The sequence below is a fragment of the Blastomyces dermatitidis genome (assembly GCF_000003525.1).
Source record: "Blastomyces dermatitidis ER-3 genomic scaffold supercont1.15, whole genome shotgun sequence".
Classification (NCBI taxonomy): Eukaryota; Fungi; Ascomycota; class Eurotiomycetes; order Onygenales; family Ajellomycetaceae; genus Blastomyces; species Blastomyces dermatitidis.
Window position 1 is genome coordinate 702,640 of NW_025544788.1, and position 17,613 is coordinate 720,252.

The following is a 17,613-nucleotide window of genomic DNA, read 5'->3' on the forward strand; positions in this document are numbered from 1 at the left end:
TTATTTCTAGCCCATTTCACTGAAGTGAGCCCCGCTTGATGTTAATTTTACCTTCTCTTTTGTTGGAGATCCGACAACTAGTGCTTATAACGGAGACTTATTACTACTGTATTAGCTTGCGGGTTTACTACTCTATTTAGTTCATACAAGCTGGGGCTGAGGCTAGGATAATTTAGCTAACCCTAACCAACCTCGCAAGAATTTCCGATTGAGGGTCGAAGACAATATTTCTGTTCCGTCTCCTAAGTTCCAAACGATTTTGTGTGAGTATCAGCACCATAGAGCGTGAAGGGGGTCGCAATGAACCTTTCGTTGTGGTTTGATTATGACGACGCACGAGGGTAAGAACAAGAAGCAACAGCTGTTCCACTTTTCTATCTACTTCAACGACTGCTGCTATCCTATCTCTACACTTTCACATACCTCCATCGACAGCCTGACCAATGGTGAAACATCAGTCATCTAAAACAAAAAAAAATCACACAGTCAAGAAGAAAACATACCCTTAATTTAGACTCCATGGACTACATTGGAATGAAAGCAAAACGGCATGAAAACATCTCTCCCCCACCACCTTCAGCCCTATCTCACTAGCCGATCAATGTTACCTTGTTCCCTGCAGTCTCCACAAAGCCGGAATTCCCAAAATAAACACCTAAATAATAATGAGGACATACATGAAAAGCTCAACTCCCAGTCGAGGCACGTATTTGCTTCACCCCCACCCTCTCTGTGGCCAAAATTCCATCGTCGGCAGGTCTTGGCCGCTTGGCTCTTGATCGACTAGCCTGGCTTTTGTCGTCTTCCCACTGCGCGAGGTAGAGGCGAACTAATTTTTCATCGAGAGGTGGACAGGGTAGTCCGCCTGGGTAGTCCTCAAGAGCACGCTCGGTGTTATCAGTCGAGTAGACTGGCATGTTCTCATACATTTCCCACCGGGTGAGTCCCTTATAATACTTTTGTTGCAACATTGGTTGCAGTGGCTTCAGACGACTGTTCGGCTTACTGGCAAGCTTCTCGACCCATTCAGAGTATGGCAGAGCTTCCATTTTCTGATTTGCGCATCGTGCAATTAGTTCGAATGTGTCGTTTACGGAAACATATTCTGACGCATGTGGGACTATGTGATATGCCTTCCCAAGGTTCTTGTTCGACGAGGAAATGTGCAGAATGGCCGAGCAGACATAGTCAACCGGGACAACGTCTTTCCGTTGACCAGGAAGCAGTGGGCAACATCCAATCTCGAAGCATGTGTTTATCAAACGACAGAGGAAATCATCGGGGTTGCCTACACCGCTGACGGTGTGACCGGTCACTGATCCTGGTCGGTATATGGCTACTGGGAATCCCCGGCTGATCAGATTCTGTAGTATATATTCGACAACCCACTGGCTTTGGGCGTATCCATGGTCGTATGACAGCGCATCAAGGTGAGGCAAAAGAGGACCGTCTTCGGAAACTTTTGAGGCGCCGGTTATCATACCTGTGGGCCCGAAGCAGGAGATGCTCGACACATAATGAAGGGTCTTAGGCCTCCCGGTACTAACAAGGCGTAGGATGTTCAAGGTCCCAATGACGTTGGCGGCACGATGAACGGAATAGGGTTGGATATAGTTTACACGGGCTCCAAAATGGAACACAACGCTCGCCCATTCCGTGATTTCTTCAAAGCGTTCTTTGCTAAATCCCAGATTGTCGTCCTCGAGGTTCCCAGGAAGAATGAGCAATTTCGCCATGAGGGATTCATTCCAGAGCTTATATTTCTCAAGGATCTTGCGAAGACGCATGAAACCCGTCTCAACGCTTGAAGCGCGCACCAGACATCCAACCTGATGGACATCCGGCATCTCGAGTAGTTGTACAAGGAAAAATGCACCCACAAAGCCGGTGGCACCTGTCAAGAAGACACGGCCTTCTGTATCGCGGCGCCAGTTTAGAGGAGATTTGTTCGGAATACTTATGCCTTCACCTAGTTTGGCATCTGCCAGCCAAAGTTGTCGCTCGTCCTTCTCAATGAATGTTCCCTTCCTGAAGCTGTCGATTACAGCAGCTAGCCCGATCAGTGTGGAGTTGTCGTAAAGGGTTAACGTCGAGATATCGATGTCGAACTCACTTCGAATTCGGTGAATTAACACAGCAGCTTGGAGAGAAGTCCCGCCCAAGAGGAAAAAGTCATCGTGATCCTCAAAATTTGTTATGCCCAATCCTAATGTGTCACACCAAAGCTGTTGTAAGCGACAGATGGTTGTCATCGATTCTTGGTGTTTTGAAAGCGACACTGCTTGGGATTGGGCTTTTTCCAGGTACATGGTGACTAGTTTCTTGCGATCGACTTTATCATGGGAATTGAGGGGCAATTTGTCGATCAGCTCTATACGTGGGATCATGTATTCCGGAAGCATAATCTTCAGCCTATCGGCGACTCCGACGAGGGTATCCGTCGAATGAAAACTTGGAACCACGTATGCAACCAACGTTCCTCCTGTTCCATGACCGGAAGTGTCGACTTTGAACGCAGCGGCATCCGAGAAACGGTCCGTTTTCAGCAACGCTGTCTCAACGGCCTCCAATTCAATACGGAATCCACGGATTTTAACTTGGTTGTCTCGTCTGCCAACGAAGAAAATCTGACCCGACTGGCCCCGGCTGACAAAATCTCCAGTGCGATAAAACATCTTTGATGTCGCCGATTCCATCAGACCGTTAATCTCGACAAACGCTTCGGAGTTCTTCTGAGGGTTGTTCACATAGCCGCGGCTGACGCCTGGCCCACCAAGGTATAGTTCTCCAACCTCGCCGTCCTTCACAGGACGCAGAGACTCATCTAGAATGAATGCCGATGTCGCACCAATAGGTTTTCCGATACTGATCGAGCCTTCCTTGGTATCATCCAGGGTAACTCTGTGCGCAAGGGCAAATGCACAGCATTCAGTGGGGCCGTAAGCGTTGATTAGCTGGCCTGGTGGTCCGTTCTCTAGGATCGCTTTCACTGCCGATGGCTGAGCAACTTCGCCTCCGATCATCCACATCTTTAGACCAGAAAAGGCAGATGGATGGACAACAGCCGCGAGATTTAGAACAGCAGATGTTGTGGCCATAACTGTTACTTGGAACTTCTCTACTGTGTCGGCCAGCGCGAAGGGGTCGAGAAGGATGTTCTTGGAAACGAGAACGATGCGAGCGCCTCGTAACAGAGGAGCCCATACGTCGACAAGGGAGACATCAAAGCTAGTGCTATTTACATGTGCAACAGCATCTTCCGCGTCTAGAGGAGCAAAGGGGAAGTGATACACAACTTCCAGGACGGATCGAGCAAGGATTTGGACCGCCTTGGGCTCACTCGTGGTTCCAGACGTATGGATTAGATGGGTGCGGTGTTCGAGTGACGTTGAAACAGGAAGATCAGGCGGAATCTCTGCGCAGTACATTCCATTCTCAGCTTTCTCGTCGCCGACGACCAATTGATGGAAGCCCGATAGGCGATTTTCATTTGCACAATCGACAATGAGATACCGTGTGTTGAGCCTTTTTAATCTGGACTCGAGCTGCTCGTCGCTAAGGTTTGGGTCAAGGGGAACGCAGCTACCCCCAGCATATATTACTGCAATCTGAGTAATGACATCGTTGACGCTGGGGTTAACAATGATCCCAATGGGCTCCTCCAGGGCAATTTCGTTTTTTCGGAGTTGGGATGCTAGATGTATGCTCCGGGAGCGAATTTCTGCGTAAGTCGAAATGCAATTGCCGTCGACAACTGCGGGTGCGTCAGGAGTTAGAAGTGCTTGACCTTCGAAAAGTTGACCCAAGCCATCACCGCGTTGAACGAGGTGGTTATATTCGGAACCCATCATTAGGAGTGTTGAAAGCTAATTGAGGGTAGGAGATTTGCAATATGTTTGAAGAATGTCACAAGAAAGCTCCATCTACAATTTATTCTCTTTGAACAAACTTATATTTACCAGTCAGTAGAGATTCGGCGGAGAGCTTCCGGACTAGAGCTTGCCTTTTTTTTTCCTTTTTCCTTTTCCTTTTCTTTTTTTTTCCCCCTTGGTTACAAGCCAGCTACGCCTCGCTGCGAAGCAACATGCTATGTGTTTGGCTCATAATTGAGTGGCTGTGACTGATCATCGTCCCTTGCTAATCATTTCAAGCCATTAACCCAATTTTTGAGAAATGGGAGTGTGTTGTCAAGATGTGAATCAAATTTGGATCCCGCCTAGGAGAGTAAATAAATCCATGTAAGTAGCCTTCCGTGCCGTCGGACTGCCGGAGATTGCTAAGGTGGGCGGGCTGAAAGAACACGACTGATAAAGAGAGCATTTCTTGATTAAAAAAAATTCCCTCCGTCGAACTCTCTGCAAGACTTCGATAACTTCATTCTATATCCAACGTACACGATGGCTTCTCCCGAAATCATAGCAGTGTTCGGTGCTACAGGCAACCAGGGTGGCTCTGTTGTCAGATCCCTTCTCGGGAACAAGGCCAATTTCCAAGTTCGCGCCATTACCCGCAATCCTGAATCAGAGAGAAGCAAGGCGCTGGTTGATCTTGGTGCTACAGTCGTCAGGGCTAATGGCTTCAATCCCGCTGAGATGGCCCAGGCATTTGGAGGTGCCTGGGGAGCATTCGTCAATATCAATTCGGATGACAAGGTAACCATCTAGATATCCATATATTTTCTTTTTTATTCCCTCCACCATTGCGGGGGCCAAATGCTTAGGGATTCGTCAGATTTTCACCGACTCAACCGCTCCCACTGAGTTTGACATGGGAAAGACCATTATCGATGGTGCTATTGAAGCGGGCGTGAAGCATATCGTCTTCAGCTCCGGTCCTCCTTGCACAGAAATGACCGGGGGAAAGGTCCGAATGAAAGCCATGGACAGTAAGCCACCCGCAGATTTACCTTTCTGGTCCATCACTAATTGGCTCTGTGTGACGATCAGTGAAAAACAAGATCGAACATTACATTCGCTCAACTGGAAAGTTTTCCACTGCCTCATTCATCTGCGCTGGGTGGTATTTGGAGAACTTCCTGTCGAAGGAAGTTGCCCCAGTCTTTGGTGGCTTTCCTCACTTCCCCGACCCAGAAGGGTACCTCACGTTTAAGGCTCCGATGTGGGGAGGGATGGAGGACGTTCCATGGCTCAGCATGACCGACGATTACGGTGACATAATCCACGGCCTATTTTTGGAGCCCGAGAAGTGGGATGGTCATGTCATCCATGGAGTGAGCGATATTCGTAGCTTTGACGAATTGGTCGGAGCGTTCCAGCAAGGTATGTGTAGAAATTAGCATTGGTCCAATGCAGAAGCACAAAACGGGAAATAGCCTGCCGGCGGTTATTGACAAGATTTCAGTGACCGGGAAAAAATCCCGCTACGATCCTCTCATGCCATCCTGGGAAGCCTTCGATACGCATGGGATCCATGAGCTCGAAGATGCGAAATTGATGTTCGGGTTCACGCAGATCACTGGTGGACGATATTTTGGCGAGAAAGCCACCGAGTCCGATACAGCGGCGCAGCTGAAGGCGGCCGGAGCTTGTGCCAGGGGTCAAGAGGGGCCAGATCTTCAGTTGATCAGTGCTGAAGAATGGTTCAAACGACGTTTTACCGTTTGAGGAACTTCCTGAATGATGAGGCTGGGAACTGGAACCTGCATGAGGATACGATGATGATTTGTTCGAGAAAGGCCCATGCCGCGAAAGTCTTAGTTTATTGGTCCACTAGTATTTTTGCATTTGCTCTTCGCTCGATTTTAGCCTATCGGTTTAGCTATATGCAGTTGGAATTGAAACGGTCTGGAACAACTCAATTGTTCAGCTCTGCACATCTTCTGCACAGTACATCGCATTTAGATCACTCCGAAAAAAGTGATATTTCAGACCGCTTAGTTGTCCGATGCCGTCGAACTATTGTATCGATCCAAAATATATTATATGTTCTGGTACGGACTAATGTTCGTTTAAATGTTCGTTTAGGGCATCGCTCTCTTCCTCTGGTCACTCATCAATTAAGCTTGGTGGCTGCGCTGAACCTGTGCACTAAGTAGCGGAGTACATAACTTTCACCCTGCTTTCCCCTCGATTCCTGTTTTGCAGCCCCCCTTGGGAGAATGGAAAATCGCAAAAATGGGCGATGAATCTCTGCATGGTATCCACAACATGAAGTCCTTACAATCAGCATCCCAATTTTGGGAGCGCGTTGTGGTACAAAAGTAGAAATAGCCCGATCGGATCTGAGCCGGGAGGCGTTCGGAGCAGGAAAGCATCTTCCAGAATGCAAGATAGACTGCCAGGCTCTCGAAGGGTATATGTTGTAATGCATATGCTTCTCTCCTTGTTACAATTTCGGCCAAATACACCATTTCGTTTTTGACTTCCACCAGGATATCGCCGCAAGAATGTCGAGATTAATTGACAGAGAAGAGAACAAGAGGAAACGGCCTATGAAGGTCATTGTCGCGGGACTATGCAGGACAGGAACGATGTGTAAGTCATTTCATCGATCTTGATCTCATTGTAACTGAATAGCTGATGTGCTTTAATAGCAATGAACATCGCTCTTCGCCAGCTGGGCTTTACAACCTGCCATTTGACTGAGCAAATGGATGATCCCAAGCGATATTTCACACTCTGGACTGAAGCAATGAACTGCAATTTCTTCAACAAAGGCCGTCCCTATGGTCGTGACGAATTTGACCGTCTCTTGGGCGAATACGATGCCTGCCTCGACATGCCCTGTTGCCTCTTCTGGAACGAGTTACACCAGGCTTACCCGGACGCCAAAATCATTCTCACCAACCGCAGCGTCGATTCCTGGATGAATTCGATGCATAAAACGATTTTCCCGTATATCCAGCGCTGGCACACCCAGGCCTTGAAGCTCCTTGATTCTGATATGACCCGCCCGGTCGTGGTTATGATGGAGACGTCTTTCAAGGTACTTTGCAACAACGACTATGGAGAACGATGCCGACAGGCCTACATAGATCACTATGAGAAGGTCAGGAGTACTATTCCCAAAGATCAACTTCTTGATTTTAATTTTGGCGATGGGTGGGAGCCGCTTTGTGAATTTCTGGGAGTTCCTGTCCCGGATGGTTCGTTTCCCAAAACAAATTCCGCCGATATGTTTAACGCCAACGTGGAGGCAGAATTTTGGAATACTGTATGGGGGTCGGCAAAGTCAGTTGGCACCTATGTGATACCCGCTGCTGCAATTTCCGCCGGAGTTTGGTTATGGGCTGCTTGAACAACGTATCTACTGTAGCACTATGTATCATTCAGTTTCTCAAATTCAAATTCCAACATCTCAATGTGTTCCAGGATATCAGCTGTTTGGGGAAATGCTGAGCGAAATCATAATATTTAGTGAGCCAGTCCACTTTGTTTTTTGGTCCAGTATGCTGTAATATGGTTAAAACTACGCCCTGCAGCCTGATGATGAAGCTGCGTTTATTTTTTGCCTTTGATTTCCGGATTAGCATCCCCTGTAAGTTAGCCTCAATGTAAATTTGTGTGCGCGAATGGGATCTTGATAATCCCTGACCCTGAAAAAGAGCTGAAACTCATTGGTAGAGCCAAATTCACCAAGGGGCCCCATTTGCAAGCCTCCCTGTCGTTTGTTGCGAGAGGGCGCTCTTTTCGGATGACCTGCAGATTCATGCAAAAGCCAACTAACTAATCACATCTGACGAAAAACCAAAAATTGCGCCTTAGATGCATGTGTGCCCTTCGAGCCGGGTCACTTACTCTTTGAGGCGTGAATACCTTTCTTCAAGGGCCGTATGGAGTACATTTCTCACGGAATAACGTAACCTCTACTAGTGCTAGTGGAGAGAGTGTGTCTAATAGTTACCTGTATCAGTTGCGGGGAAAGACGGCGGAAATGCCCCCCTATTCCACTTGTATGACACTGTACGGACTACAGTACACAACATACGCAGTTTTAATAATAATAGCGAGTTCCTGATCCATGTAGGATATAAGCAGCAGATCGGCCTTTTAATCACATCTACGCCAAAACAAACGGTTGTGTACTCCGCACTCTAACAGTCTTTGCGTGAGTTATTCGTTTCCATAAAGTTCCTTTCCCAATAGGGAAATCTTTATATTCTGCACTGTCCGTGATTAGAAGCGCAAGAATAACTTTATTTCTTGAAGTTATATCATTCAGTTCTCCTTGATAAACATAACTCCTCCGACCGAAAATGAAGCCCTTCACAGAAGAGGAAACGATCAAGCATCAAGCGACGCTCAACGAAACAATTGCTCAACCGCTCCCTCGACAGACTCCTTTGCCCACTGTACCGCAGGATGATGTTGAGACATATGAAGTGGTCATTGCTGGTGTACGTAGCAAACTTAAGGGCATGCGGCAGTATCAAATTCATTTCATTAACTTCCCCTCCTAGGCGGGGCCAGCGGGCCTTCTCCTAAACCTTCTACTCGCACGCTACGGGCTTCCAGACTCTTCCCGCTTATGTATTGACTCGAGTCCATCGGCACTCAAAGTTGGACATGCGGATGCGATGATGCAACGGACTTTGGAAGTCTTTAGGAGCTTAGATATAGCTGATGAGATCTGGAATCAGGGGCTGCGTGCCTACGAATTCACCAGGTGGATTAAGGATCCCAGCGCTCCCACGGGCTTCATTCGGCAGTTCTCGCAATACACCAGCCAGATCAAGGGGCGGTATAAACCGGCTATGCTGTTGATATCACAGGGGAGGATTGAACGAATTCTCCATGATAATCTCAAAAAATATTCAAAAAGGGGGGTCGTTTGGAACTGCCGGATTGTGGATGTCCAGATTGAAAATGGTGTAGAGTCTGATTTTCCAGTGAAGGCAACCCTTGAGCTGAATGGCGAGAAACGCAAAGTTAGAACAAAGTATCTAATTGGAGCAGACGGGGCTCATTCTGTCGTAAGACAATCGATTGGCATAAACCAAACCGGAGGCTCGATTGGCGATATTTGGGGTGCTATTGATATGGTGGTTGACACCGATTTCCCGGATATTCGAAGACCTGTTCATCTAACGTCTACCAACCGCATTGTTTCGATAATTCCCCGCGAAAGGAAGAATGATGGAGAATACCTAACCCGGATATACGTGCCATTTGCTGACGATGATCCTATCGAGCCGGGCAGCTCTGCGCCTGTGGTGAACACCGAGGAATCCCAGCGTGCAAGAAGAGCCAAGGTTACTCCGGAGCTCATTTTGCAACGCACAAGAGACTTATTCCATCCATATTATATCCGGCCTAAGCAGGACATTGAGTGGTGGACAGCATATCAAGTGGGGAGGCGGGTAGCCGAACGTCTCGTCGAGAAAGACAAGGCTGGAAATTCACGCGTTTTCCTTGTAGGAGATGGTTCGTACAATCCTTTCATAGTATTCCCTTGCCAGATTGATGAGAGGACGAAACAGTGCTAACAGCCTGTTACTTAAGCATGTCATACCCACTCTCCAGCTATGGGACAAGGGATGAATGTTGCCCTAATGGACAGCTACGATCTATCTTGGAAGCTCATGTACGCAATCAACGGATTGACTCCAGAGCCGGAAAAGCTTCTAGATACATTTTCCCACGACCGCCTGAAAAATGCCAAGAAGCTTGTCGATTATGACCGCGACTGGTATGAAGGCCGGTACATGATTGAATCAGAGGACAGTGTCAAGGCGGATAATTTTCTAGAACTGGAGTTGCTTGCTTTCATGGTTGGTGCCATTGAATATGATGAAGGATTCCTAGTTGACGAGAAGACCGGGACCTCGGACGGGCCGATAAACAGTTCCAACTTCTTAAATGGAGTTTTGAGGGAGGGACGCCGGCTCGGAGATGGGATTATTACGAGGTTTGCAGATGGTGATATCAGACATTCACAGGACGAGTTTCCCTCAGACGGACGCTTCCGCATACTTGTCTTTGCATCCGACGATCTTCTCAAAAATCCCGACGGGAACTCTGCATCTTCGCTTAACGAAATCTGTCAAGAAATACTGCCCTCGTTTGTTCCAAAAACGGTAGAGCTAGTGGTTTTCGTGCCGTTTAACTCCTTTTCTTTTGAATGGGCAGATATTCCGCCAGCTGTCAAACGGGAAGCTGAAATGCGTCTGCATTATCTTGATCCAGAAGGATATTCCGCCTATGGCGTTGACATGAAGTTGGGTGCAGTCACTGTGGTTCGGCCAGACGGGTATGTGGGAACCATTGCGAGGCTGGACGACACGCAAAAGATCGATAGCTATTTGAAGAGATGTTTGTGGACAGTTACATAGGTGGTCTTTCCAATTGGCTTCCAATAATTGTTAATAATGGACATGATTTTGCATTTCCTCCCTACTCGTTTCGCGCAGAAAGAAATATCATCTAGGGCTCAATCGTAACCTAACTTAGCTAGTTAGTTAGTTAGTTACCCGATTCGGAACTTAGTAAGCAGAATAGCCCTAACTATAACGTTAGTTAACTGATTAGTTAACTACTTAGTTAATTAACCCTAATGAATTGTTTTGCGACCTCAGCGTCAATTCAAACCAACATTCAATCTGTCCGGCTGGGACTGCCATTACCATACCAAGTCATGTCATGTTAATTGGTGAAGGGAGTCGGATTATTTGGTTCATAGGCCGAAATTCCAAAAATGAAGTCGGTGTCCGAGGTACTTTGTAGACGTATCAATGCGCGCCACGATGAAGATAACGTTAAACATAATTTCGCTGCTCACCATGTAGCCACGGTGAACTCCCAATTTTGAGTAAGTTATGGAGCCACTAATCAGCCAGCCAGCCATTGCTCGGAGAACCAACCGAAACTCTGCAGGATCGGCATTTCCAGGTAAGCTCCATTCTTCCCCCCAAGTCTGAATTGTATTTGACCATCTTGGCAGGGAGCGAGGGGAGTAGTACACTCTGGATCACGGCGCGGCATGCTGGACAAATGTCGGCATCTACTATGCGTAGTACCAAGCGGTATTTTCCTCCTGTGTCATTGAACTTTCTTTTTTGTTTAATATAAACCGCTTCAATTTACACCGGCGAAGGCGATATCCCTTCAAACTGGCCTAATATCACGGACGCGACACGATAATGTCTGATCAGTCTGGCCAGAGGAATGGCGAGAATGAAACAACTCCCTTAATCAGACAAAACATTACCTCTAATGGGAAGTTAACGGGCACGAGCAATGGCTGTGAACCAAAAAGTTTCCTTAAAGCGAGCGTCTGTGCCGACGACGACAACATACACGACACCCACTTCATCGACATTACTCCCTCCAAGTTCTGGGTGATATTCGGAAGCCTCCTGCTCTCTATCGTTCTATCCTTTTTTGACGGCTCTCTTTTAGAATCCATCCATCCCGTCATCTCGTCGCATTTCCATGTTGCGAACTCAGCATCCTGGCTATCTACGGGGTTCCTCTTAACCTGTACGGTGTTTCAACCGATCATTGGTCAGATATCCGATATATTTGGCAGACGCGTTCCTTACCTTGTTTCCATTACGATATTCTTCATATCCACGGCCTGGTGCGGGACAGCATGGAGTTTCAGCAGCTTCCTTTGCGCACGACTACTTTGCGGTGTTGGTGCGAGCGGAATCATCGCTCTGGGGTCCATTATCTGTTCGGATTTGATCTATATTGAGCACAGAGGGATGTACCAGTCTTACCTCAGTCTTGCGTACGGCCTTGGGAACTGCCTTGGACTGGCATTCGGGGGGTTGATAGTTGATACCCTCGGCTGGAGAGCAGCGTTTGGAATACAACTACCTTTGCTCTGTGTACTGTTCGCCGCGGCATATTTTACGTTGCCTTCAAACCTGGGTCCCCAGTTAGCACGCGAACGCAACATTAACATCCGACAAGCACTTGGAACGATAGACATTGCTGGTTCCTTTTGCCTTGTCCTTGGTGTCACAGCCCTGATGCTGGGACTAAATTTAGGCGGCAATGTTTTCCCCTGGAGACATCCCCTTGTTATCTCTTCATTGATCGTATTTTGCTTGGTTTCAGTTCCCTTCATCAAAGTTGAACGCTTGTCCTCCAACCCTGCTATCCCATTGCCGCTCCTATCAAAAGGCCCGCATGCGAATTTAATGCTCGGGAACTTCCTTGCTGGTATCTCTATTAACACAATCTTGTTCAACGCACCTCTTTTCTTTCAGGCAGTCAAGTTGGAGTCACCGACGAGCTCGGGGCTCCGTCTACTTCCCGCATCTGTTGGGTTAATGATTTCCAGCCTCTTAACCGGTATTCTTATGGCAAGAACCCGACGACTGAAGCCGATTCTCCTTCTAGGGGTATTTTGGCTGATTGGCAGCTCCACCTGCTCCGGGATTCTCAGTGTCAAGGCCCCAGATTGGGTTTCCGTGCTCATTATTGCAATGGCGGCCTTTAGCCAGGGCGCGTTGTATCCGCCCACCATGATGGGAGTACTGTCGACCAGCGCCCAGGAGGACCAGGCTGTTATCACCACAACTCTTTCCCTACTCCGTTCTCTAGGGTGGGTGATGGGCGTGGCAGTCAGCAGCTTGATTTTCCAAAACGCTCTGGGTGCGTTCCTCCGCCAAACTGTTACCGGCCATGATAAAGCGGATATAATTCTCCGTGTTCGAAAGTCTATTAAAGAAATCGCTCAATTGGATACGATCCATAAAGCCCAGGGTACGTCTTCTCCTCAAATAAATCCAATCCCTGAGGATAGATATTATTAACTCATATCGTCAATAGTTGTCAGCGCCTATGAAATGGCACTTCGTGTAACCTTCTTGTCGAGCGTACTCTGGGGGGTCCTTGTACTTGCGCTCACCGTTCCCGTCAAATTACCCCGACTGGGACACAAAAAGTGATTTTTCAGCCCGACTTTTCTTCGCAGCCTGTGCATTTTAAATTCCCTATATACTCAATATGATTTAGCTAGCGAGTTCTTCTTGCCTTGCACCTTTCGCTTGAAGGGCCCTTAATTGTATAGACTAGGGAGAAACCACTCTAGATTTTATGTAGAGTTTCATTATTGACTTGGAGAGAAATGAAAATATTCCTCATCTACGCCCAGGCAAAGTGTCCACCTCTCTCAATTCCATTGTACCATGTCTGTCCTCACAGTGATACTCAGGGAGTGTTCGGTTGCCTGTTTAACCTCATGTAGGCTCTTATAAAAGACTCACTTGCATAATCTTGCACACTGTATTTAAATTACCTGAACAAAAAAGGCCTTGTGTTCAGTCTGTCATTCTTATATCTCTTTTTCTTCTTCATTTACATGTGATTAGAGTTCAACAGTGTAATTAGACTGGATAGTGAAGAGTTATAACTGAAATAGACAAGATGAGGGATGTGTAAAGCTGTCAGTATCTGAGTCATTTTCATGGAAAGGCATAGTAGTGGGGTAGATCATATTTCTTGCTTAAATATGCTAGCTGCGTGTAGGTTTTATGAGTTTTGCCTCAAAATATAGATTCATTCCATTAGCGTGAGGTCCAGAACAACACGTCCTGTGCAACACAAAGTCGTCTCTTTTAGGACCCCTACATGAGGTTATCCAGTTCAATCAAGTTGCGCACTTTTTTTGGACTGCATTCGGCACTGGCATCGCCAGCGGTTACGAACCCGCCCGGGAATATTTTCTTTGCCAGAATCCAAGACAAGCTATGGCGTACAGCAATGATCTGACAACCCTGCCATCACACTGCAGAGATGTGTGCTGTAGCTCTTCTGAAAATATCGCCCACGCAAACCAGTCCGGACGAGAATCTGAAGAGCGGCCTAGCCCATTGAAATACGCATACTCCGTATACTATGCGTAGCTGCGAGTGAGAGCCCCTGCGGTTCTCTTTGCAACACGCTGAAATTTGAGACTGGGCGGGGCAGCAAAGCTATGAAAATTAGGAGTGGCTCAGCTGGAAGCACTGAGTGCTAATCACAGCAGCACTGAATTTTATGATTTTCACCATTCGATGAAATACCGCTATATGCTCAACTACCTGAGCGGAAAAGTTTGCTGAATGAGTATGGGAAAGTGGTGGATGATCGCACGACCCCAATAGCTTCAAGCTCGAAAATATGAAGGATAAGGATAGAAAGAGATATTCTGCTGGTTGTGCCCATCGCTCCGCATTAGCAGTTATTAATATATCAATTCAGGCAAATGCTAGATCCTTGAATCAGCTAGTATCTTTACATCCCCCCTCCCCCCATGGTTGATTGACTAGCGGGCAGTGTGACCAGTCACGTCGCCCTGGTACATATACATTTTAATGCGTTGATGAGCTGCAGATTATACCGAAGTATTCATTTCCATCCATAAATAGGGAATCAGCTCTATATCCCATTCATTTACTCCAAAAGACCATCCACAACCGCGAAAATGACACCCAACGACATCGAAGCCCGTAAAAGTACCTTCTACGATTCGGCCTATAATGCTGAATATTATGACATATGGGCCGAAGAGAATGGTAAGACCCTCGACCTAAAGGACGGCGCACCCTCCTATCCACCCGTCTTCAAGGAGAAGCTATCAACACGTTCTCCAAAGCCTTCCCCCGAGACTCCCTTTGCTGTCCTAGACATTGGGACCGGCACGGGCCGTATCCTTATCGATCTTGCCAACGATGGCGAACGCCATGGACTCGACCTATCAAATGTCCATTTTATTGGCGTGGACACGGAGCAGGCAATGCTAGATCGCGCAGAGAAAGCGCAGGCCACCCTCTCAAGCATGGCGCGAGTTGGCAAAATTGTGTTTGCTATAGGTGACGCTGCGACTGTGGCTTCATCGCCAGCTCTCCAGGACTATGCCGGCGGCATTGACCTCCTCTTCTTCGCGGCCGGTAGCATCAGCCATCTCATCGGCCCCGATGAGCCGCAACGTTTCTTCGCTCAGGTCGCCTCGCTTCTTCGCCCTGGCTCGGGGCGCGTTTACTTCCCCATTATGAACCCTCTCATCTCGAAGAGGTCCATTACTCAAGAGCCAACCGCTCCGAAAACCTCCACGAGATTGCAACAGGGGGAAGAGTTCCCAAGCAAGACGTTCCCGAATATTATATATAAAAAGTTTCCCCCTGACGACATCAAGGTGGATGGATTTGTCAAGACACACTACCATGATTTCCACGTCATCCGCAGGCTAGAGTCTAGTGAAGAGGAGGTGGTTCAGAACGATAGGGTGGCGTTTTCGTTGCGAGTATGGGAGGAACCCGAGCTTTTGGAATGGACTAAGGATGCTGGGTTAGAGTGCGTTGAGACGTTCCACGGCATGCGTGACACTTCCTATGTTTTCAAACTCCGGGAATAAAACCTTGTAAACTTCCCAGGTTCGTGATTCGCCATGTGTGGTAAACATAACCTAGGCATGATATAGGCGTGAAATTCTTGCCGTAAGTGTTGGGTTTTGCAGCTGAGCTAGTCCTGTCTGTAAAGCTTTCTACGGCGATCGTGTTTACTGAGCTTTATACTGTCCTGGTATACAATTGGCAATTGCACAATTTATATAGAGCGCAATTTTATTCCAGCCGAAGTAATAATGATAATATTTTATCGAAATCAAGTTATATTTTTAAAAATTCAGTATATATTTAGCTTCAGTTGAGTGAATTTTAGAATTTTTAAATACTTATTGATATTAATGAATTCCTTATAAAAAAAATAGATTATTTTAATATCTAATATAGTTATCAGATTGATATTACAGAAAAAGTTATTCAAAATACTAAAAATACTCTGAATTTGAAATCACTCAGTTTGACAGACTGTCTGAAAAAGATCTTCAAAACTAGTCTATCTCACACAGAACTTAATAAACAGCAGATAATTGAATTAAAAAACTATTTAATTATGAATAAATATCACAGAGTTAAAACAAGTTGTTGTGTGATTCAAAGGTTGCTTAAGCCAGCGTACAATTACAGGTGTACGCCGGCTTCTTATATATTGTAATATTGTATGCTAATTTAATTAGCGGCTGCTATGACCTCTTTACATTTGTATGCATACACTAGTAGTTTAGAAGCAGCTGTGTTATTATCTGATGATCATACATTCTTCTGAATCACATTCTCCCTCATCAGATTTGATCACACTCATGTGATTATATTATACATTCTAGCTTCATGCAGATTAGCTTGCCACTAGCATTTCATAGTTATATGATTTATTCCTGATTCAGCTAGTATTCTGTATACACTCTTACAAAGAAACTTTCACTATATTATACTACTCATTCACTAACTTTTCTTATTCTTCAATCATCTTCTTTATTATCATTATTATTGAATATTACTATCTTATTCAAGATTTCTATTTCTTCTTCTATTCAACTCTTTTCATCTGTTCATCTATTATATTGTATGTGTTTCTGACAATAATCTCTCATTTTCATAATAAGTATCATTATAGTGCTTATACTGAGCAGTTTGTTAGCAGTAAGTATAACACATTATAAAATGTATATAATCAGAACTTGTTTATCTTCTAATAATTATCAGAATATACTACTATGAATGATATATCTTCTTTATCTTCTTATACACTCTTTTTATCTTCTTATACACTCTTAACTATTTCTCTTCTCAGCAGGTTTCTGATTATATTTTTCTAACACAATTTTACATAGATACAGATACTGATATGTTTGTTTTTATTTACATAGAATCTTTATATATTAACAGATTCATATCTGCTGATAATAGTAAACTTAATATTAAATCATTAATTAAGAACTTGAAGAATATAATAATGAAGAAATTATCTGTATTATATATAATCAGATCTTCTGTATTTCTCTCTATCTTCTCTATTTCTTTCTCTGCTACTTTCTCTCAATCTTCTACATCTGTCTCTGTATCTAGTTCTCCTGCTTCTGCTATCTCTGTTTTTATAATTCTCACTTCTGTCACTTCTGATTTTACTGTCTCTGCTTTTATTATCAGCTCTTCTCATTTCAAGAAGATATTATATAGACTTAATAAATCACATCTCTCAGTGTATATACTTTTACTCTTCTTACTAACTCTCAGAATAATTTATTATATAAAGACTGTATATAATATAACTATCTGAAGCTTGATCATAGACACTGATTATTATATTCATTTTAAATATTTATAATAAAGTAATTATTCATTTATATCAGAGAATCATCTCTCTTCTTAACAGTATTAAGATTATAAGTCTTTTTCTTTTCATCTTTTCAATCTGATACTGATTTTTCTGTTCTTAGAAGAAATCATTATAAGTTTTACTGTGTATGAAGTCATGATATTCACAGATATCAAGAAGCTTTTTATAACTGTAAAATTCAATATTACAGAGATATTCACTCTGATAAATTTCTTCAGAATAATAGATTTATATCAGTCTATTCTCTAACATCTATCATTCAACTTCATAATATAGATAAAAGATATTCATGTTTTCAGAAATGAGAATACAGATGTTATACTCTTTTACACTTATAGATATAAGACTTGTACATCTTATCTGAGATATTATTATAAGAATAAGTTATTCATATACTGTGTTCTACTTTCTGTATTTTCTTATGTCTCTCTCTCTCTTTCTGAGAAGTCTTGTATGTGTTGTAAGTATATGTACAATTCTAAGA

General features: G+C 44.9%; 5 protein-coding genes across 6 annotated transcripts; 4 read left to right on the forward strand and 1 right to left on the reverse strand.

The window, feature by feature from the left end:
* Positions 1-30: 30 nt before the first annotated feature.
* On the reverse strand, positions 31-5,668 carry BDCG_09401. Of its 2 annotated transcripts, XM_045425190.1 has the most exons (4): positions 4,004-5,668; positions 504-3,948; positions 182-436; positions 31-96 (listed from the first exon to the last, which is right to left on the reverse strand). In XM_045425190.1, exon 2 carries the CDS (start codon positions 3,849-3,851, stop codon positions 687-689), a length of 3,165 nt encoding a protein of 1,054 aa, XP_045282924.1. In that variant the 5' UTR covers positions 3,852-3,948; positions 4,004-5,668; the 3' UTR covers positions 31-96; positions 182-436; positions 504-686. The 2 variants fall into 2 exon arrangements, with proteins under 2 accessions (XP_045282924.1, XP_045282925.1); XM_045425191.1 differs by having other exon boundaries at positions 182-242; positions 307-5,468.
* Positions 4,398-5,624, forward strand: BDCG_09402 (uncharacterized protein; the record flags this gene model as incomplete). The annotated part of the gene is made up of 4 exons (XM_045425192.1): positions 4,398-4,652; positions 4,732-4,885; positions 4,947-5,279; positions 5,362-5,624. The coding sequence occupies 4 exons, from the start codon at positions 4,398-4,400 to the stop codon at positions 5,622-5,624; spliced, it is 1,005 nt and encodes a 334-aa protein (XP_045273742.1).
* A 738-nt stretch (positions 5,669-6,406) lies between the features above and the next one.
* On the forward strand, positions 6,407-7,257 carry BDCG_09403 (uncharacterized protein; the record flags this gene model as incomplete). The annotated part of the gene is made up of 2 exons (XM_045425193.1): positions 6,407-6,494; positions 6,554-7,257. 2 exons carry the CDS (start codon positions 6,407-6,409, stop codon positions 7,255-7,257), a joined length of 792 nt encoding a protein of 263 aa, XP_045273743.1.
* Positions 7,258-7,823: 566 nt separating this feature from the next.
* Positions 7,824-12,859, forward strand: BDCG_17975 (uncharacterized protein; the record flags this gene model as incomplete). The annotated part of the gene is made up of 9 exons (XM_045427014.1): positions 7,824-8,067; positions 8,169-8,356; positions 8,420-9,383; positions 9,462-10,271; positions 10,422-10,444; positions 10,500-10,671; positions 10,792-10,847; positions 11,111-12,674; positions 12,741-12,859. Exons 2-9 carry the CDS (start codon positions 8,216-8,218, stop codon positions 12,857-12,859), a joined length of 3,849 nt encoding a protein of 1,282 aa, XP_045282926.1. The 5' UTR covers positions 7,824-8,067; positions 8,169-8,215.
* Positions 12,860-13,446: 587 nt separating this feature from the next.
* Positions 13,447-15,578, forward strand: BDCG_09406 (uncharacterized protein). Its single transcript, XM_045425194.1, has one exon. It carries the CDS (start codon positions 14,377-14,379, stop codon positions 15,304-15,306), a length of 930 nt encoding a protein of 309 aa, XP_045273744.1. The 5' UTR covers positions 13,447-14,376; the 3' UTR covers positions 15,307-15,578.
* The last annotated feature ends 2,035 nt before the right edge of the window (positions 15,579-17,613 follow it).

Bases quoted from the DNA above. Each gene is read 5' to 3' on its own strand.
- BDCG_09401 (XM_045425190.1), bottom strand. From the start codon at position 3,851: ATGATGGGTTCCGAATATAACCACCTCGTTCAACGCGGTGATGGCTTG.
- BDCG_09406 (XM_045425194.1), top strand. From the start codon at position 14,377: ATGACACCCAACGACATCGAAGCCCGTAAAAGTACCTTCTACGATTCG.